General features: G+C 45.6%; 1 protein-coding gene across 1 annotated transcript; it reads right to left on the bottom strand.

The window, feature by feature from the left end:
- Window positions 1–4,117: 4,117 nt before the first annotated feature.
- LOC149278849 (1-phosphatidylinositol 4,5-bisphosphate phosphodiesterase delta-1-like) lies at window positions 4,118–20,499 on the bottom strand. The gene is made up of 15 exons (XM_089501664.1): window positions 20,400–20,499; window positions 15,385–15,549; window positions 13,791–14,019; window positions 12,033–12,162; window positions 10,096–10,324; window positions 9,613–9,814; window positions 9,313–9,457; window positions 7,921–8,070; window positions 7,205–7,369; window positions 6,234–6,387; window positions 6,021–6,137; window positions 5,675–5,853; window positions 4,889–5,021; window positions 4,621–4,770; window positions 4,118–4,212 (listed from the first exon to the last, which is right to left on the bottom strand). Exons 1-15 carry the CDS (start codon window positions 20,497–20,499, stop codon window positions 4,118–4,120), a joined length of 2,343 nt encoding a protein of 780 aa, XP_089357790.1.
- Between the last annotated feature and the right edge of the window lie 2,210 nt (window positions 20,500–22,709).

Below are 22,709 nucleotides of genomic sequence, written 5' to 3'. Positions count from 1 at the left end.
CATACATAATACCCCAGAGTGCGATTTTATGAATATATACATAGATATCATATATAATATATATTGCTTGTCTGTTCATATAGGAGCTATCCTTCGTAAGCAGAATTCCTGACCGAGCTTTCACATTTCAGGGTACTACACTGCGCCCCTACGCAGAGCTGAATTAAGACTCATTTGGACCCCACACGGGACCAGTTTTGGGCCCCCCCAACGCACACTCCAAACTTCCCCATTCTGTAAACCTTCCACAGAAGCAGGGTCGTATTTAGTAAACGTAAATCGAGTCTAGAGCGTTAGTGAAGTGGGTTCTAGACCAGCTTCCAAACCCAGGATCTTAGAACCCAGCATGTATTTCAAATAATGACCACTAGAGGGACCCTTTTCCTCATTCCGTATTTGTATCTATAGGGTATCTATAGGGTCCTCTCGGCATCATACACACTGACGTCATAAAATGTTACCCTATAGAGTGTGGTAGAAACAGAATCATTTATCATTTTATACACAGAGTATACAATTTTTGAGATTTTTACATATTCCGTGTTCTGTGCCGACGGCGAGGGACTCCCTCTACCGGTTCGAGAGAATATCGTGACTTTCCGCCAGGCTGCGCAGGCCTAGCGCCCTTTGCCGGTACCAATGGTCGATGACTTTGCCAAATGATAGCGTTGTCAGAAAATGTGCAGATTGTGTATTTTTAGGTCTCCAACTAACGTGAACGATGGGATTGTGGTGATAAATGTGCCACGAGCCACCTCTTATTTCAGAACGTGATCCTATAAAATCTAGAATCGTACAGAATTGTGGTTTTTTATTTAAATGTCGGTCTCTCTCTTATTTGCTTTAATGTCAGAGTTTCTTACGAGTTCCTTCAGGGGGGTTTATTCACTAAGGTAGGAGTCGGCGGAGAGCTGCCATTTCATCTCCCTGGCTTCACTCTACCTTACAAAGGATGAAAAGGCCAATGAGCTTCTCCTGTGGCAAAGGCTAAGCTGGCCCCGAGTCAAACTATTTAAAGCAACCTCCTATAGAACTATACATTCTGCAGGGCCGGTTCCCCTTTTCATGTAAAATAAATTTGGCTAGATGGACCAAATGGTTCTTAAATGCCCAAAAAGTCCATGTTTCTTTGTCAGCCCTTCACAATGCAGAGTGAAGCTGGCATGTTGAAACTGCAGCTTCCCTGCAGACGCCTGCTTCAGTTTGCAGATGGGAGGGGGGTGGATTTAGGAAATTTAACCATTAATAGAAGTGAAACTTCTGAACTAACAGCTCAAACCTGCCCTCAAGAAATGCTCCCAAACCAGGTGCCCCATCAAGTGACTGCACTGGGGTAACACGAGGTCTATAAGGTGCATTCACTAAAAGGACACCTGTGACCCGACCTTGTGAAAATTCACCCCACTTCTGAGCCATAAAGAGCTTGGCCGGCCCTGTATAATGTATATTACAATCTCTTCACCCATTAGAACATACATGATACAGGGCCGGCAAGCTCTTCTTGCTAAAACTAATCTGCCACTGTCGGCCCGTCATAATGAATACTGAAATGGGGGGGGTTTAAACTCATTTCAATGTTTTACCCCTTACAGGGTTAATTATTAATGTTTATTAGCATGAAAATGATTTAATATAAACCAATAATGGTTAAACACACACGCTGCCGTCTTTATGGTGTAAAATACCCCTTTGTCGTGAACTGCGGTTCTGTACAAAGTGGTGAAGCACTGAAAAAAGGCGTGTTTTATGTCTTATTGCCCCAATAAACATTTTTTTTTTTTTAACTGCAGACCAGGGGGTAATAAATGAAAATAAAAACATGATAAGGGAAGAAAATAAAGCTGGCTCCGAAATTTTTCCACCCCTTTTGGCCTAAATTTCACTTTTTTTTTTTTTTTATAATGTTTTCCGAAAACAACAAGCGCAAACTTTCATGTTTTTGCTATGTCTTTATTGAACTGTGGATTTCTAGCTAAGTTTAAAAGTAGGCCTGTCTTTTGAAATTATTATTTAAAAAAAAAAATAATAAGTTCCTATCAAAATAAATCTTAAAAAAAAATTATTTTTCTCAGATTTTATATTCTCTATAAAATCTGCAAACGAAAAAAAGAAAAGAATGTATAAATAAAAAAAAACAACAACCCATAGTAATTTACATGGAGCATTTTAAGACTTTCTATTTAACTATTTTTTGAGCCAATCTGTGCCAACCATTGCAGTAGAGAAAAATGTACCCCCCCCTTCTTAAAAACCACATTGCAATATTAAAAAAAACAAACCAAAAAAAAACAAAAAACACTGGTACATGCAATTAGAGAAAACTCATGATTAGTATTCATCAACTTTGTTAAATCCCTTTATGTATTTATTAAATGATTCTATCCCTTTGGACCCCAGAGATCCCCTCCCCCCACACCGCTGCCCATTGGTCATTGGTTTATAAAAAAATAAAATCACAAAGTCAGAATGAGGCTTTATAACTTTTATTTCCAGATTCGTACGGGGATTAAATCACAAGGCCTCGGGTTGAATAAACGTGAATGCATCAGAACAATCTGTTTTTGGTACAACGGAGTAAAAATCAACAACGGTTTTCTAGAACAACTAAGAGCTTCCGTGAGCATAAAACGTACGATCTCCCACCCTGAAAAAAGTAGCATAAAATAACCGTTCGCTTTTCTTTAATAAAAAAACGCAGAACCGGTAAGGAACCCCCGATGCGTTTCACGGACCAATAGAAAACAAGGACTTTCAGGTTTTTTTTTGCAATATGTAAAATTTCCTGCATTTCTAAAAGACTCAGTGATGTATATTGTGCTAGGTGAGGGGTAAAGGCACATATGGCACGATGTCGCCCGAGTAAACATCTAGAACCGACGGTATAAATATCTATTAAAGGGGAAAATATTCAGTATACTATTTACTGTATGGTTACCATGACAGCGAGTGCATAGATTATTACTTCAGACGGCTGAAGAAAGGCTTTGCCGGTTGGTTTATTCCCGAATTTTTATTTCTCAACATTTTTTTTTTTTTTTTTTTTTTTTTTTTTTACTTTAACCTATTTCTATCTAGAAAAATATATATCGCGGGACACAGAATTCAGGCGTCTGTTTATAAAGAGGGGATTCAGCCTGCAATACGGAAACCTGCCACTAGAGGGCGGCAGGGGATAAAGTGCCGATGAATACCTGAAGGTTGGGTTCTCAGCGCCAACCGACCAGAAGAAAAAGACGGACTGTTCCCTTTAAACCTGCTAGAAAAATACATCTAAAAACAACTAAAATAGAAAGTATATTTTTTTTTAAGAAAAGCTATTTAAACCTGAAAAACTCAGATGTAGGAGGAACTGCTTCTCCTTTAACTGTGATAAGCAGAATTCTGCTCAGAAAATAAAATCACAGTTTTCTGTAAAAACAAAAACACAGAACCGATACATTTAAAAAGTATTAAAATAAATGTAGAAATAACCAAAATTTTAACCGTAAATAACATTGTGATTTTTTTCTGCAATATCCTAAAAATTGCATGGTTTCGTTTCTTAATCCCCATACAGGCTTACTTATTTACGACATAAAAAAAAAAAAAAAAGAAAAGAAAAATTCAATTGACCCCCCCCCCCAAGACAATAATCCCACTAAACATGGCGGCTATATTGCACATATTGTTGTAAAGTCATTATAATCCCCAACCATCACAGACGTGCCCCGAAATTCTATTAAAGAACGTAGGGGATTTTAAGTAGGTGACAGCCCCCGCCGGTGAACGATACAGGCAAACAAAAACATAAAAAAACATTATCTCTGCCCCCTTACATCCGTTAACGTCTTACTAAACGCGAGTGATCGCACAGGAACAGCACGGATAACTATAAATAATAAAAACATGAACGATGGTAACAAGAGAGCCATAACGAGCGCAATAAAATAGCAACCAAATTAAAATAAAAAATAAAAAAAAAGGGCTTCAAAATGTATAGTAAATGTTCCCCGCTTTTGATAGGAAAAGGCACTAAACAAGCCTAACGTTGGTTTCGACCTGAATTTCTTAACTAAAAATCTTAAAAATATATATATCTAAAAAAAAATAAAAATAATAAAACGTAAGGCGTTCTTCTTCACTCCTTGCAGTCTAGGAGGGCGGTGTGTACAAATAACGTGGCGGACGGGTAGGGGTCTCCGTTCTTCGTGAGAAGGTGGATTTGTCGATAACCTAAAATACATTCAATTAATCGATATGAAAAAGTTATATATTTGTTGACATCAATGCTGAATTTTTAGAGGCAATCATTTTGGGAAAAAAATATAACAATGTATCGGCTGCTTTTACAGAATCCGGGTACTCGCTAAAATCTACCCCCCCCCCCCCCCCAATGATGAAGAACTGCCACCCCTCCTAGTGCACGGGGGCAAACGTGGTATCCAGAGGAGGACGTCCCGGTCCACCTGCCCCTGCGGTTGAGCAGCACTGGCACCAGGTGGGATGTATCTGGCCGGTCGGGGGACACGGGAGGTCTACCTGCCCCTCGTTCCCGTCTATAACAGACCTGGGGCTGTAGACGAGACCCTTGACGTTATCCCAGTAAGAAAAGCAGAGTCTATGAAGGAGAATCAGTCTCACCCATCTGTAAACTGGTAAGCGGGACGGTGAACTGGCCAACGAAGTCATTGCGCGTCGACGAATCATAATCTTCCACCACAAACCTCAGCAGCGCCAGCGACGGTACATCGATTTCAAACTGGAAACTCTCGTTCCATACGGGGTTAAAACCTGTAAAGGAAGAAGGATAAAGCAGTTCTAAACGATATGAGAAGTACATAAGCACCGGTGCGGTCCTCATCGGGGGGCTTCATCTCGTCCCGAGTGACCCCAGACCCTCCCTCCTCACCGTTATTGTTAATGACTCTCGTCTTCTTCTTGTCGTTATCCCGGGCCACGCCGTGAATCTCCACCGTTACGAACGGATCCACGATGGAGCTTTTCTTTTTGTTCACTTTTGGCAGCTGTTGGCCGGAGATCACCTGCACGAAAGCAGAAGGAGTGGGAAATAAAGCAAAAAAAATGGTTTAAAAACTCAGATTTTATGCGTCTCAAAACTGCAGAATATACAATCCGTCCGAGATAGGAACGTTAAGAATGATGTTTCATACAAATGGACATTTCTCACGGATTATCACTAATCCCCCCCAAAAATCCAAATTGTACATTAGAGATGGCTGGTTTGCCATCTAAATAGCTATAAATAATTTTTAAAGTTATATTAAATTGTTCCTTAATGATAACAAAATACCACATTATTAATAAAACCCCAAGAACCATAAGTATGGCCATCCCCTCCCCCAAACAGCTTGTCTGTTCCATTTCTTACCCCAATCTGACTGTCCCGTCTTTGCCCCCAAACAGCTTGTCTGTTCCATTTCTTACCCCAATCTGACTGTCCCATCTTTGCCCCCAAACAGCTTGTCTGTGCAATTTTTGCCCCCAAACAGCCTTCGTGTGCCATTTTGGAAAAGAGGGGTTGCTTGCACAGCCTGCAGTAAGCGGCAGACCCTCGCATGCCAACAGGCAGTCGCAGCGCGGCCCCAGTGCTGCCCCACCAGCCCCCGGACCGGCTGGACCGTGTATACGCCACGCCGACCCAGTAACGTGAAGGAGACGTTAATCGATGCTTTACCATGACATGGAGCGTTTTTGGGGTCCACCACTCCCCGTTCTGAATGGACTTTGGATTAAATTTGGACGTCCTCTGGCGCAGGAACTCCGGCTTGAGAACGTAGCCACATAACCCGTTCTCCCGGAAGCGGCCCTGGTACACATCCATCGGAGCCCCAGGGGTTTGGAAATTTAAAGCCACTGAAATGCAAAATACTGCAGGGTCATGGCCATAGACTTGCCTTTGTTAGTGTCAGACTGGGTGAATAAGACTGAGCCATTCGTTTGTTCCCCACAAGCAGTACGATAAGGAGTCATATCATAAATGAAAAGAAAAAAATTTGAGAGAGATTATTAATTGTTTTTACCAATCTGACATCCCACGTTCCACATGTCCACGGCGCTGTAGTTGGACGAGTCGGTCCTCATGCCGTCGGGGTAGACTCGCGTGAGCTGTTTGGCGTTGTGCCGAACGAAGCTCGGTCCTAACAACAGAAGGAAAGACAAAAAAACATCCCCGGAGTGTAACAGCCGCCTCACACTGAATCAAAAGGAAGAGATCGATAAAGCGAGAGCCTCACCCGAGTCCTGCGCCAGTTTCAGAGCCTTGCTCTCCGTGAGGGAGGACATCTCGTAGAAGGACTGGTGCTGAGCCGCGTAGTCGAAGCCGTGGAAATGAACGCTCTTGCAGTAAATCACGGTGTCCGACAGCTCTTTCGCCAGCTTCAGCGTCTTCTGAAAAGTAGTAAATGGTGTGGGAATTATATATAGCGCCATCATGATCCACGGCGCGGTACAACAAGTAAACAGGACATAAGCAGTCTACAACGCAACAATTTGACTTACAGAAACGACAGGTGAGGAGTCTACAGAAAAAAAAAAATAGTACATTTTGGATAAGTTATAGTTCTTACCATAAATATGCAGTATTGTGCCTATTTTTATGCGCGGTTACATAATATACTTAACAAAAAAAAGTAGACCGCTAATTTTATTACATTATTAAAAATGGCCACCCAAACCGCCTATCCTTTAGAGTGTCAGCTCCTTTGGTGTGCCCCCCCCCCCCCCCCCGTTTCCCTGATGTACTGGCCCGTCTTAGTCCGTCAGACCCTCTGAATGCAGGTAGAGCCGCTGGAATTTTTGGCGTCGTATAAATAAATAGAAAAAATGAAAAAAAAAAAAAAAATAATAATAATAATAATAATAATAATAATAATGTCGTGCATTTGGTTTTGTAAATGTTTAGTGATTGGCATAATGAGGTTATCAAGTATTTTTTTTTGTGGGGGGGGTTCAAGAATACACACCCCCTTGCCTCTAACCCCTCCTTCTAAGTGTGTCAGGACCAATCAGATTTCAATAAAACAGGTGGGCAACTTAAAGTGGGAGCGTCAATCATCCAGCAGTTATCTCTGGCAACAAAGAGCATGGGACCGGCCCAAAAGCGCCGCCGGTTGGGCCGCCGGCACGGTGCTGGCAGATATAGCGGCCACGCTTGTATCCGTTTAATCTCGGCTCGGTCTCTAAGCCGCGGGGGGTCCGCACTGACCTTGCCCTTTTTCTCTTGTACTTTTGACTTCACGGTTTCGTCCTCCATTTCCGCCGCCTCGTCTTCATCGGACACCTCCTCGGCCTCGCTGTTGCTCCCTCTTCTCAGGCCGTCTTCCAGCTTGTTCAGTTTTTTGCCTTTCACCAGCACTCTCTCTTTCAGTTCCTGAGATGAGAGGAAAGATCAGATCTGAGGATCCACGCGTTTTACACGTCTTACCGCCCCCAATACATCCCTCTACGCCTGTGGGGGTCCGGCCAATCTTAGAAAGTCTGCTCCCCGCCTGGCAGCAGTGATCTGCCGTGGAACATGCAGGTTGGTAACTGCCCGACAGCCGCGATGCATGAAAAAGACCCAATCTCCGGTTAAAGACACTGTGACATCACAGGTACCCCCCCCACACACACACACACCATCCAAGCGTTCCCCTCCCAGCTCAAACTTACAGCAATACACTGATTTCCTTTTTAACAAAAAAAAAAAAAAAATGTTTTACCAAACTACAAAATATTTCTTGCCTCCAAAACTATCCCTGCCCTCAAAACCCTGCTTTTACCCCCCCCCCCCCAAAAAAAACACACAGAAGGATCACAAATTCCACTTTTATACCAAATGTATTTATTTATCCTGTTTGGACGCTTTGGGGATTTCTCCCCAACAATGGAGACGTTACGTCCATTGTCTTCTACACACCGCCTCGCGGCGTCTGAACTCACCTCCGGGGATGGGAAGTCCTTAATCCTCCCGTTGACAGGTTCCGTTAGGAGCGCGCCCCCGAGGATGCTCCTCATGTGCTGGGTCATGGTGATCTGTTGCTCGAGGCTGCAGTGATTCTCCAGGGAAAGTATGACGGGGTAAGAGGAGGTCTGCAAGTGAACGGGCGACAAAGAGTGGGGGACAACGTTACTGCGCCCGCTGGAAAGTGTCATCATCATCATCATTATCATTATGGACATCACCTGAAATCACTAAACCGCCAGGGCAGCCACAGCACACATGGAAGCATGTGTGACCCTGGAGCTGCAGCTTCTCCTAAAGTCAAGCACTTCATTATTTTTTATTTTTTTTGAAGAATGTATATTAAAAGGACTTAAAGAGTAAGGTGATATGTATTTTTATTTTGAAGACACTGCCTGGGATACTAAACTGTCCCTTTAACTTCACAGCAGACCAATGGAGACTCTAAAAAGGTTCTAGAACACAGATATTAACACAAGTCTCTAACCTTCCGAGACTGTTCGGAGACCCTTCCCTGATATGAGAGCTCAAAAAAAAAGATAAGAGAAGCAGGCAGGAAGACGGAGACGTCGCTCCTCTCTCCATATTCATACCTCCTTCTCCTAAATGGAAAAAGGTTTGTCTGTAACAAAGTAACAGCGGCCTCCACAGACCGGCATCCCTGCTATCTATAGGGTGCGATCGTTTCCCTTTAGGTTGGAAAATTATTTGCGCCAATAAGATAAAGAACATAAAGAAGCTAAAGAAAGCAGATACATCCTGTGCTTAGAGAGCGAATCCTGTAAAAACACCGAGCCCTGATAACGGGCGACGTGATATCTGTCCCCAAAAGGGGTGGGCCCCGCTAGGGCGATTACCCTCCTAGGCGCAGATAAACCGAAACAACATTAGTAACCAGAGCGAGTCAATGTGTTCTAACTTCCTGTTCTCCAGACGATTATTCCTCCCCACTAATCATACCCTTCTAAAGGAGCTGATCCTATCAACCCTTTAACAGCCCATCGTGAAGATTCTATGTAGTGAGTTGCCAAATGTGTCACCAAAGTGGCTCTAATATGGGCTCATGGAAAATCTTGACTTGTTATTTGAAGATGTACTTAACAGAGTCACCTACATTCAAGCAGAAATATCGACCACAACATACTGGGAGCAGAAGCACCAGTAATGATCCACCCCTTCTCCCTGACAGTTGCCAGGTGTGCCATTAAGTTATCTCTCTCCTTCTGTTAAGATGCTGACTGTTAGTGATTGGTTCAGGCAGCCAACTACCCCTTAACCATTAGACATTAAGCGAGTGAACTGGTTCAAACTGGATATTATTTATTTCTTATGGCCTCTTCCTTAATAAGAGAAGCCGACTCTTTACTAACCTTAAACGCGTAGTCTTTAATCGCCGTTATGACGTCTTTGAAGAGGATTTTAGACGTCAGGGTGTAACCGTGATAAATGACAGGCTCTCCGTTCGGCCCGTCCCAACAATCAAGCTCCACGCAGCGGCAACCCCTCAGCAACGCCCTGGGTGAAATACCAAAAAAAATCCAAAATCAAGAAATAAGTTAAAAAAAAAAAACCTCAAAGCACCGACCCTTCGATATATATATTATTTCTAACATCTAATAATAATAATAATATCTAAACCCTTTAAACGGTTAAAGGGACCCCGCACCGACCTGATGTACGCCTCGGTGCTGCTCGGACCCTGGAGCTGGTCCTCCATCAGGTACGTGTTGTGGGACGAGGAGATGAAGTAGTGGGAAAGAGGCTGCGTCATGTCCTGGTAAACCTTGCGATGGGCTGGGTTGAATATATCCCCGTCCTCCGACAGCAGGTAAAGGAGGAGGCCATCTTTAGTCAGGGCATTCTGCTTTTTGGCTGTAAAGACATTCACCAGAAATATCGTGAGAAGACGGACACGCATCTTACGTGGGGCCGCTGCAGTGTCTACCCTTGTATCACATGACAATTAAGAATTCCCTGAGAAAATTGTGTTATTTAGCAGAGTGGGTGGAAAGGAAATTCGAAAAATATTTGCCCCAGTTTTTTGTTTTTTTTTATTAGCCAGCTTCCTTATATCTACAATCGGACACAAATTATTGAAAAAGCCGCACATTAATTATATTTACTAAAGTTCACCAAAGTTCAGCAGGACTCACCCTCCTCGCTCGGTTCGTATAGATGTATCAGGGATTTCACTCCCTCCAGGCTCACGTTCTGGTTCTGCTCCTTTAGGAGGAACCTGCGCAGGCTCTCGGCAGGCACGACGCCATTCCCGTCCGCGTACGCGCCGAAGAGAACGTCCACCTCCTCCCGCTCCGTCAGGATCTTGTAAAACTCTTCAATCTCGCTTTCTTCCAGCGTTCCGGTCCTGGATTTATCACATTGCTGGAAACCACGACGACACAAAGCAGTTACGGAGCGGCAGCAGCTCCCAGGACCCAGCAAGTCTTATGACGTATTATACAATGATGCACTACGCCAAGTTATCAGACAGCAGCTTCTAAACTGTATACACTAATATAACCCCCCCCAGCGCTGTATACACTAATATAACCCCCCCCCAGCGCTGTATACACTAATATAACCCCCCCAGCGCTGTATACACTAATATAACCCCCCCCAGCGCTGTATACACACACTAATATAACCCCCCCAGCGCTGTATACACTAATATAACCCCCCCCCCAGCGCTGTATACACTAATATAACCCCCCCCCAGCGCTGTATACACTAATATAACCCCCCCCAGCGCTGTATACACTAATATAACCCCCCCAGCGCTGTATACACTAATATAACCCCCCAGCGCTGTATACACTAATATAACCCCCCCCAGCGCTGTATACACACACTAATATAACCCCCCCAGCGCTGTATACACTAATATAACCCCCCCCAGCGCTGTATACACCAATATAACCCCCCCAGCGCTGTATACACTAATATAACCCCCCCAGCGCTGTATACACTAATATAACCCCCCCCAGCGCTGTATACACTAATATAACCCCCCCAGCGCTGTATACACTAATATAACCCCCCCAGCGCTGTATACACTAATATAACCCCCCCCAGCGCTGTATACACTAATATAACCCCCCCCAGCGCTGTATACACTAATATAACCCCCCCAGCGCTGTATACACTAATATAACCCCCCCCAGCGCTGTATACACTAATATAACCCCCCCCAGCGCTGTATACACTAATATAACCCCCCCAGCGCTGTATACACTAATATAACCCCCCCCAGCGCTGTATACACACACTAATATAACCCCCCCAGCGCTGTATACACTAATATAACCCCCCCAGCGCTGTATACACCAATATAACCCCCCCAGCGCTGTATACACTAATATAACCCCCCCCAGCGCTGTATACACTAATATAACCCCCCCAGCGCTGTATACACTAATATAACCCCCCCCAGCGCTGTATACACACACTAATATAACCCCCCCAGCGCTGTATACACTAATATAACCCCCCCAGCGCTGTATACACCAATATAACCCCCCAGCGCTGTATACACCAATATAACCCCCCAGCGCTGTATACACCAATATAACCCCCCAGCGCTGTATACACCAATATAACCCCCCCAGCGCTGTATACACTAATATAACCCCCCCAGCGCTGTATACACTAATATAACCCCCCCAGCGCTGTATACACCAATATAACCCCCCCAGCGCTGTATACACTAATATAACCCCCCAGCGCTTTATACACTAATATAACCCCCCCAGCGCTGTATACACTAATATAACCCCCCCAGCGCTGTATACACTAATATAACCCCCCCAGCGCTGTATACACTAATATAACCCCCCCAGCACTGTATACAGTAATATAACCCCCCCAGCGCTGTATACAGTAATATAACCCCAGCACTGTATACAGTAATATAAACTCCCTTTATCTGCAGACCTGGAGCCGCCATTGCTGTCAGTCATGTGATATTTTGGCAGGTCAAACACCACATTGAGCTGATGCTTTATGGCAATGCTAATGAAGTCCATTCCTCCATAGACTTTCATTAGTCAGAGAGTCCAACTAGGTGATTAAGACTAACAAGCAGAGATCGTACCTGGAATATGGCCTCGGCGTAGCTGTCGTCTGCCTGGATATTCACTTCTTTCAGGAAGTTTTTCAGCTCCTTTAAGCTCATTTTATTGTCTTTGTTTTTATCGGATTTTCGGAGGCAGGTGTGGATCCAGCTGGTTCCGTGGTTAAGGAGAACAATCGATTGTTACACAAAAATGGTCAACGCGGTAGAAGGACCAGAACGAGGAGAAGGTTCTAGAACGTCAGTCTAATCGCAGTGTAAGGACCAAGCCTAGAACCCGTTAGGCTGGAGCCAGTAATAAAGACTGAATGTAGATCCAGACAGTAACCACGATAATAAGGGCAGAGCCTAGAACCGGGTGCTTAGGCTGATCCCAGTAACAAGCACAGAGCCTAGAACCCACTGCTGGAGACACAAAAAAAAAAAAAAAAAAAAGGGGGCCCGAGCGGAAAACCAAGCGGGTGACCCCGGTACCGAGATGCGTTGAAGACCAGGCAGTAAGGCAGGACCAGTAATAGGGACCCACAGGAAAATATTTTAAGAGTCTTAAGGTCTAAATGTCTCAGAAACAGAGTTTAATGGCAGATCGGCCCCATTCGGCCCCCATCTAGTCGCCCGTTTCTCCTGCTGTAAAGACTCAAACCTTAATCAGTCGTTGGTCTCATCTTAGATTCAGGAGCTGTATGTCTATCCCATGCATGTTTAATACCCTTACTGTATTACCCTCTACCACTTCTGCTGGGAGGCTGATTCACAATAAAAGAAGACTGCCCTTTATTTTTATATTATATATATATATATACACACACATATACACATACACACACACACCGGTATATACATATTTATATCTAATTCCTTGCGGTGGGGCCGGCTCTCTCATCACAGTATTGGCCACTTTCAGAAACACTATGTTCCAAAATGAGGTTTTCGATTTTTTGCTTTATAAAACTTTTGTGGCAATTCTCATATTTTTTTTTTTTATTTTTTTTTTGCCGCAGTCTGGCTTGGCCGGTAACGGAATCGCCGCAGCGGCTCCTGCCAGCATTTAATTAAAAGCCTCGTCCGCCTTCTCTGTATTTTTATCTCGGAGCGTACGCCCTCTCTCTAGAAACTCCCTATAATTAAGGCCAAAAGTGTCATCTGAGGCCGAGCAAAGAACGGAGGCTCAGTAACCAAGGCGGCCCCCGTAAAATATCATAGAAACATCACCGACGGCGCCTATGGTTCTTATTTCTAATATATTTTCTATTACAGATCTGTTTCTTCTCTGTCCTCTGAGACGTTCCAGTATTTTATTATTATTAATATAATCTATTGTATCCACATTACTTACATTTTTTTTTATATACAAATATATAATATTATTAATAACCGGTATATTCACAAAAAAAATACATTAAAAATAAAATATCATTAATAATAAATTAGAAATAGTTTATTTGTTTGTCTGACTATATTCTTGGTAATCCAACCCAAAAACACGCATTAAATGGCAATATAAATATTTTTTTAGCCTGCAAGCTTCACTTTACAGCAGTTTTAAAAAGCTCTGCTCTGGGTCTCTGCCTCCTAAACGGCTGACCCTTTTAAACCTCTATGACATGTATAACGAACAGAGAAGACAGGAGGTAGATGGCTGCCCACGATGCTTCGATCCGAATGCGTCTCACCGCAGGCGAGCTGATGCTTCGCCGACCCGAAACGCCTGCTTTTTCCCCATAACATTCTTTGTGATTAACCATTAAAGTGCCGCATCGCGCACGGCCGAAAGGATACTGCTTGAGCTTCTGTTTCTTGGTCATGGCTTTGGTGTTGGTCAGGATCTTATTTAAGCCGGACACCCAGTGAGAAGCCTCCTTCTGGGTGATGGCGAATAAGTCCAGGTTCTTCCGCCGACCTTTAAAGATGATGGAAAAGCAGCGCTCTGCGGGGACGTCCGTGGCGTTCCTCTTCATCCCCTCCGTCTGGTGGCCGGGCCGGATATCTTCTATGTCATAGATGCAAACTGCGGAGAGAGGGAGGGAGACGGTGACACGCGTGTCCTACAACACGCATGGCGTGGAACAGGTCACAGGGACGGCAGCCCAAGGGGTAAGAAACCTTTTCTTTCAGGTCTGTGGCTGGCTAAGAGTTATAGGAGTTATACCCCAGACACTTCCAATGCCTGATGCTCAGAAAAACCTTTTAAAAGTAGATTTGCTGCCCTCAGCCTGTGTTAACCCTTTATTGGCAGATTTGTAAAGTTTAACCTCTTGAGAACCGCAGACGTTAATGGAGGGCCGGCGCGCGCCCTCCTCTCTGTAGTGAAGAGAACGTTGCGGATCAGACCAATCAGCAGCTTCACGTGGATTGAAACCCCACCCTGTACTGCCTCTAACCACACCCCCACCCACCTGTAGCCTCTAAATGTACCACCACATCTTAGGTGAAGCCGTGCATCCACTACGACCATCACAGAACCTTTACACATAGAAACATAGAATGTTCCGGTAGCTCAGCCGCATCGGCCCTGTTTCCTGCAGTAAAGACTCAATAATAATAATTAGAGCGTATATATACGCGGCGAGACACGAAGGGGTGCAAGGAACGTCTCTGCGGTAACGCAGCTTCAAAGGGACAGGTGCAGCTCTCAGAACTCGGCCTCCGACAGAATAACCCGTTCAGCCTCTCTGTGGCATTAAATTCTATACGATTATTATTGTTACTAAACCAGAAATATAAAATTAGAGCTCAAAACTCCAGGCCTTGAAAGACTGCAGACAGTCTAACTCACCTGTGCTCAAGCAGGGCTATTCTAATCAGCTTCGATAATATTGGTTTATTCACCTGTGATAAAGCAGGGTATGGAGGAACAAGAATAAACATTATTATTTATATTATTCTTATTAATATTATTATTATTATTAGCCAGCAGAGGGCACTGTATTCTAGTAAAGTCACTAAGCTCCCACAATACCCCACCCTGGGGTAACACCGGCAAACCACCAAGCCTTTAATGGATGTAGCTGTAACCAGAGGAGCCCCACTCTCTGTGCCCAGAGCCTGCGCGACTTATTGATCTTGGAGCAGATACAGAAGAGCCCGCTGAGGTCTCTTCTTTACTTCTGGAGCCAAAGTCCCCTCGTAAAACTTCTAAAGGGAGAGTAAACGCCGGCTGTAAAGCGATATCCGATTTCTCCGACGCACCCAGCCATTATAATACCTTCCGAGCTCGTCATCACATAGGCTTTGTCTGCTAAGCCTGCAACGCTTCACCGGCAACCAATAAGAAGATAAAGATAGCCAGCGCCGCAGATTTCCTGGGGCAAAACAGCAGATTTGAATAAATACCCCCTTTAGGGGCATTCCTTGTGACGGTGCAGCTACTCACATGTCTGCGATTCGGGGGATCGGAGGACCTTCTTGGAGTCGTGCCAGATGGTCCTGCAGTCCTCCTGCAGCTTGTAATATCGCGCCTTCCTCCATGACACCGACTTCACTTTGAACAGCGGGCTGCCCTGCAACAGGAACGTCAAATCCTCGTCTTCCTGCAGCCCTGCGAGGAGAAACAAAGACAAGGGTTAAACGCGCGGGAAACACACGTGTTCCACCAGCGAACACGCAGAACTATCCCAACCACGCAACCTGTACAGTGCGTTTTACTGCATCAGCCGCCGGGAAGAAGCGTTATTGGCGTTCATCCCTGTATACCCTTTTAACAGGGGCCGCGGGGGGATTTCACCACCTCTCAAAAGTTTGGGGTCACTGAGCTGTTTTCATGATAACAAGGAAATTTCTGGCTGTAACAAAATCACAAAAGGGGTTCTAACCATCAATTATCCTTTTACACTTAGATCAGCGAACACAACGTGCCATTGGAACACAGGAGTGATGGGAGTGATAAAGGGCCATTGGGACACAGGAGTGATGGGAGTGATAAAGGGCCATTGAAACACAGGAGTGATAGGAGTGATAAAGGGCCATTGGAAGACAGGAGTGATGGGAGTGATAAAGGGCCATTGGGACACAGGAGTGATGGGAGTGATAAAGGGCCATTGGAACACAGAAGTGATGGGAGTGATAAAGGGCCTCTGTACGCCTATGAAGAGATTCCATTAAAAATCAGCTGTTTCCAGCCTCAATAGTCATTTTCAACATTAACCCCGTCTGCTCTGGATTTCTGATCCATTTCATGTTATTTTAATGAGCAAAATGTGCTTTCCTTTCAGAAACAAGAAACTTTCTAAGTGACCCCAAACTTTTGAACGGTAGTGTATACGAGAAAATTAAGATTCCGTTAATCCGTCAGATGACGTCGGACGCTCTGCCATGAATTAGACGTTAATTAAACCAGACTGAACGAAAAAACAGGAAATCGTTCCCCGGCACAAAGCGAAGCTGCAGGAAACTCTCTGCGGTAAAATCTAGCAGGTATTTTCTCAGAATTTATTTTTTTTTAAATATAAAAAATAAAAAATAAAAAAAAACTATTTCTAGATGATCTCTCACACTCGCTCCCCGCATGCTGGGTCTTACTGTTCCAGCGTGCAGGAAGTGACATCACAGCGACATTCTGGATCGGTCTGCACACAGCATGGAGGAAGATAGACACACCCCTCCTGCAGGTGGGTGCGGCGGGGGCACAGGTAGGCTGCTTGGGGGCACAGAGGGTTTTGTGGCCCCTGGGCAATTTCTTAGCACAGGGGGCCCTGTGGTTTCTAGTTCTGCCACCGGCCGCACATATTCAGCCAAGATAACTTATTATGGCTTTTTTTTTTTATTGTTTTATTCATTTTTTTATAAACTAAATATTTAAGCAAAGTAAGAATCAGGTCACGGAGACCCGGCAGAGCTGCTCCGGTCCTGTATTCCTGGTTAGAAAGGGTTACAAGCGCTGCTTTGGTGGCATGTCGGACTACACCCTCCCATCGATAACACCCGGAGATCCCAGCCCCGAGGAAACAAACACCGCGCAGGTTCAACGGCATTTCCCTCCGGAGAAATACGCTTTCCTGACCAAGAACACGGGGTTAAAAAAAAAAAAAAAAACGAACAAAACACACCTTTTCATGGTTTCTGCGTCAACAACTAATAAGTGGCAAAAAACAAACAAACTATGAATGAGGGAGAATTTGACAAGGTGAATGAATTAGGGGCCGTTAGGCGGAACAGCAGCTTTAAAAAAAGCCGTTACGGCAGGCGATCCCCGTTAACGCGCTACGGTAGCCATACGGTAGAACGAGAGCGTGGTTCTGCGCGAGGCGTGATGTGGACGCGGGTCACATGGTCGGCCGGCAGGCTTCTTCTACAAAAAACAAGAGTTTAACGGAAACAAAAACAAGCCTGCGCATTTTTTTGACTGAAACGCTGTATTCCTAACACAGTCCGGACATCCTATACATTTAATGTATAGGGGAGCCGAGGGTCCCCTTTGAATGCATGGGGGGATTCAGCGAAGTTGCCCCTCTGCTTGCCACGGTGCGTTCGCGGCATTCTCACGGCCCTGGCTCGCGGGATAATTCCAGTAGTGGTGGAAGGGGTTAACAAGACCCCCTGTACGCGTGTGCAGAACGTGCTCCCGCTGAGTTCAGTGTGAGCGGTTTCTCGACAGTGATTGGCTGCTTCCAGCAGAGGAGTTGGATGCACTGCAGGTGTGGAGCTGCAGCTTCTCCTGAAGTCGTTATTTTTCCTCCCCGGAAGAAATGCATATTACCCACCGAGTACGTCGCTACGTGTTCTTCACTGGTGGGGCTGTATGGTAGACGGTCCCTTTTGGGGACACCCGGTCACAATATACACCGGCAGGCAGGTTGTGTCCCTTTAACAAGGCGTTCTACACAAGGAGCAGTGAAAGCCTCGCGAGACGCCCGCTAATCACCTCTCTTTACAGCCTGAACTTTGTCCGTCTCTTAAGAGAGAGCACTAAAGAAACATGAAGTCCACGGACGTCACTTTGTCAGAAGCAGCTCGCTGGTGGTCGACCCTTCATCATGCGCAGAGGAGGGGAATGGAAGCTTCCACTCTCCTGCAACCTCCCAACACGTCTCAAGAGTCTCATCGCCAAGGAGCTGTCACTTTTATCGCGTCAATACACTGACTCGCCTGAAGCTTCAGTGAACCTTTATAAAAACAGTCCCTTTAAACCCTAAATCAGCATATTATTCCTAGAATCAGATTAAAAATACATTTCCGAAGAGATTGCTCTTTTTCCTTAATCCAGTTTATAGTTTTTGCCCTTATAAATATAAAGTTTTCAGGCAGCTGCATATCAGCCATTTGTATGATTATCTGTTATCTGATCCCCGACTCCTTATCATACTGCCTGTGGGGAACAATAGAATGGCTCAGTCTTAATCACCCAGATGGACTCTCTGACTAATGAAAGTCTAGTGAGGAACGGACTTCATTAGCATCGCCATAAAGCATCAGCTCAGTGTGGTGTTTGTGCCAGGAAAGACACCCAGAATATCACATGACTGACAGCAATGAGGGTTATGTTACTGTATACAGTGCTGGGGGTTATATTACTGTATACAGCGCTGGGGGGCTATATTACTGTATATAGCGCTGGGGGGCTATATTACTGTATATAGTGCTGGGGGTTATATTACTGTATATAGCGCTGGGGTTAGATTACTGTATACAGCGCTGGGGGGGTTATATTACTGTATACAGCGTTGGGGGGTTATATTACTGTATACAGCGCTGGGGGTTATATTACTGTATACAGCGTTGGGGGGTTATATTACTGTATACAGTGCTGGGGGTTATATTACTGTATACAGCGCTGGGGGTTATATTACTGTATACAGCACTGGGGGGTATTACTGTATACAGCGCTGGGGGGTTATATTACTGTATACAGCGCTGGGGGTTATATTACTGTATACAGCGCTGGGGGGTTATATTACTGTATACAGCGCTGGGGGGTTATATTACTGTATACAGCGCTGGGGGGTTATATTACTGTATACAGCGCTGGGGGGTTATATTACTGTATACAGCGCTGGGGGGTTATATTACTGTATACAGCGCTGGGGGTTATATTACTGTATACAGCGCTGGGGGTTATATTTCTGTATACAGTGCTGGGGGGTTATATTACTGTATACAGCGCTGGGGTTTTTCCATGCCCCCCCGGTACTCTCTCGCACAGGGATATAACTTTCCATAAATGTTTTTTGGCGGTTACAGTTACAGAGCAAACAAATCAAACAAAACCATAAAAATCCGGACGCGGCTCCGTCTCCTGTTACACAAAGCGAGGACATCACGGCACAATATACACACACGCCATCTACATACACACACACACTATGCCCTGTATAATAATCACCGACTATACCGACACAAGCGGAACAGCCTCCCAGCAGAAGTGGTAGAGGTGGTAGAGTGAGGGTATTAAACATGCATGGGATAGACGAGACCAATGACTGATTAAGGAAAACAGGCAGACTAGACGGGGGCCGAATGGGGCCGATCTGCCGGCAGATACTATGTGTGTAGATGCCAGCTCAATGCCTTCTTCCCCCAAGAGGGTAAGTAGAACGACTCCCGTCACCCTGCACACCGTCAGCAGCCGGTAGAATATTACATTCAAACGATAGTCAGCGAGGTCTTTAAACACACTTGCCCACGGCGCACTCTCTAATTACCCCCAGCGCACTCTCTAATTACCCCCAGGGTGAGGCAGGTCATGTGTCTGGGGTGAGAAAAGCCGCAGTGTCTCCGTCCCAGGTCACCAACGCTGCGCTAAATACCCCATCATATATACCCCCCCCCCCCCCCGAGTGTACAGACCGGTCCAGGTCGCCTAGGAGATTTGCCCCTCTCGGAGGAGAAACTCGCCCTGGGGCGACCCTCGTTCATAGTTATGTCAATGAGATGAAAGTGAATCTGACGGCAAATAAGAACTAACTTGCCAAATGCTCAGACGTAAGTCTTGCCATGTAAGAGGCGCTGTCCATACGTGTAACAGGTGGCCCCCTTTACGTGGGACATTTCGGTAGAAAATACATTAAATTGCAATTAAACAGATCTTTATATGCGGCCCCTCTAAAAGCTGCCAGCTGCCCCCTAAATATACCCAGGAAGTCTCCTTCATGCAGGTTGCAGGGCCCGGGATGTTGGGCTGATCTGAGAAGATCTGAGCTTCTTGGGCTAATGATGGCAGCACTTTAAAGGGTTAAGGAGGAGGTATAGAAACTTATTACCCCTCCCACACCCCAGAGAACACGAAGCACCCGGTAAAGCAGGTCCCGGGGCAATAGGGCGCTAGACATGCACCGGCAACCGCAGATTAACCCACTAAGTGCCAGAGGAGGTGGTAACGGTAACAGGGGGGGGGGGTCTGTATCTGCCCCCCGGCAGGGAAGGGGTTATGCGGTGGGGCAGGGTGCCTCTTACCCAGCCGGGAGCAGTTTTTCCGGAACTCCTCCTTTCTGCCCTCCTGGAGGATCTGCTCCTCCGACCTGCTGCGGGAGGGCTGCCTGCGGACGCACTGCATGGCTGGGGGGCCCCGACAATCTGCAGCCTACTGGGGGTGACAGGGACCCAGCACAGCCCGGGAGAGGAGGGGCGGAGGGCGGAGCAGGCGTGGGGCTGGGGCGGGGACTGACTCAATGGACACTTATAGCCTCAGGACTGCCACTCCCATCATGCTTCTAGATAATAGGACAGCTGGCCCTATCCCCGCCCATACAGTTATATATATAATTCTTCATGTTTTTGCCCCATATGTCTCTGATCTCAGATCATTTAATCTGCTTTTAGTCTCCTTTTTTACCCCAGCAGTCCCTTCTAGTCAGAGTGAGATGTGGAGGTCTGTATTCTCCATTTACTTACAGTCACACATTGTACAGCGCTATGGAATTTGATGGCGCTATATAAAACAATAAGTAACTCTCCAGCTATTATTTGTACTTTAATGTATGTGATTGTGGAGAGGCCCACATTTTCTAGGTGCCCCCAATTTGCCCCCAACACATTTGCCTATTTTGCCTGCCCCCACTCCATTTTCCCAACCACTAGATGTGTTTCCAGTGGGGGCCCTAAAAAGCTGTACCCCCACCTTCCAGCAGTGACCCTCCCACCTTTTTTTTTTTTTTAAGCCCCCAGGTCATCGATGAACAATAACCGAGTGAAAAGGGTGTTGGTGTCCTGTAAGGGCCACAACAGGCTCCAGATCCCAATCTTCGTCTTTGGGGCCCCAAATGTAATATGCGGCCCCTTCCTTCCCGCCTGGCAGCTGCCCCACTTGCCCCATTTAAGATATGGCTCTGCGGCGTGCACAAATCATCCAGCGACACACCACTGATATTTGGGGCGAAATATGACATTTTCAGGTCTCAGAAGAGTTTAAAACTTACTGGAGCGGATTACCCGCTGATGACAAGGTGCATGCTGATGAATGAGCGCCGAATACAACTCCCAATACCCTCAGGAGACGAGTTAACTCTTCGTTCCCCCCCGAGGCACCCGATGTTAAGGAGTTTGTCATTATTATTATTATTTATATATATTTTTAATTGACGCTGCCATTTATGACCCAATTTACACCAATTCCCCGCTTTGTACAAAGGTTTGAGAAGTGGTCCGGTTACTATAGAAACCAATGAAATCATCTAATCGAACGCCGAGTTGGTTGCTATGGCATCTGCAGCCCGTTACATAGGGGGCATCTTTATATTGGTTGCTATGGCGATAAGACAACTTTGAGTTAACTTTCAGACACGGCCCAAGATAACCCAGCATCCCCGGGGCTGCGCATGTTTAAAGGCCATGGAACACCCGCTGGGAAGAGGATAACCTTCTTCATCCTGTAATAACAGGCAGGGCTTTAACGCCTGGACAGACGCCAGGAGAGCCGGAAGCCGGGCCAGGGAGCGGCTATACAGATCTGGATCCAATGTCACATATGAATCATATAAATCGGGGAGGAAAAATTTAAGTCACAACAACGATTGCATCTTCTGCTCCGCGTGGCGGTAATTATTCGCTCGTCCATGTGGCAGGATCTACATATTGGATTACTTCAGGGTTAGTATCTCGGGGTCAGGCCACTGGGCCGGGATGGCCACCCCAGCTAAAAGCCACCAGCCCTCCCCTGGGTATCTCTGCCACACACCGCAAGTTACCAGACGGGGTTAATGGGGTATTTTGGAAAGGCGTCTCAAAGCAGCAATTATGCCTCAAAATTACACCCTTTAAGAGACGGTCCCTGAGCGGTCTGTCTGGGCTACACGCAGACGCCATGTAAATGGACAGGGGGCGCTACAGTGCGATGTTCTTCTATAGGGACAGTTTAATGTCACCGTCCCCCCAGGGAAACCTCTCAGCCAATGAGACGCGGTTTCTCATCGATCCCGCCGATTTATAGACCGGATCGTTAATAGTCTTAATGAATAAAGAGCCTGACGTGACGCAGGAGCTGGCCGTAGCGAGCATGTGACCGCAGCACGCAGGCAACGGGAAATGAAACCAATGGCTAGACACGTCTCCGTAGCGCGACGCCGCTGTATCATACCTCCAAGCTGTCCCTTCTTAATGAGGACAGTCCTTCTTCGGGCAGAAATAAAATGCATTATTCTTCTTCTGAATATTATTATTTATGAAAAAAAGGTCACAAAATTACATAAAAAGTCTAATTTAACTGTATGAAAAGTCAGGAGGTCAGCAAGTTGCCCGGATACTGTAACTGGGGCAAAAAAAAAAAAA

Source organism: Sceloporus occidentalis, unplaced genomic scaffold, assembly GCF_023333645.1.
Source record: "Sceloporus occidentalis isolate IW3139 unplaced genomic scaffold, rSceOcc1.0.p SCAF_178, whole genome shotgun sequence".
Lineage (NCBI taxonomy): Eukaryota > Metazoa > Chordata > Lepidosauria > Squamata > Phrynosomatidae > Sceloporus > Sceloporus occidentalis.
This window is presented reverse-complemented; position numbering and strand designations above follow the sequence as displayed.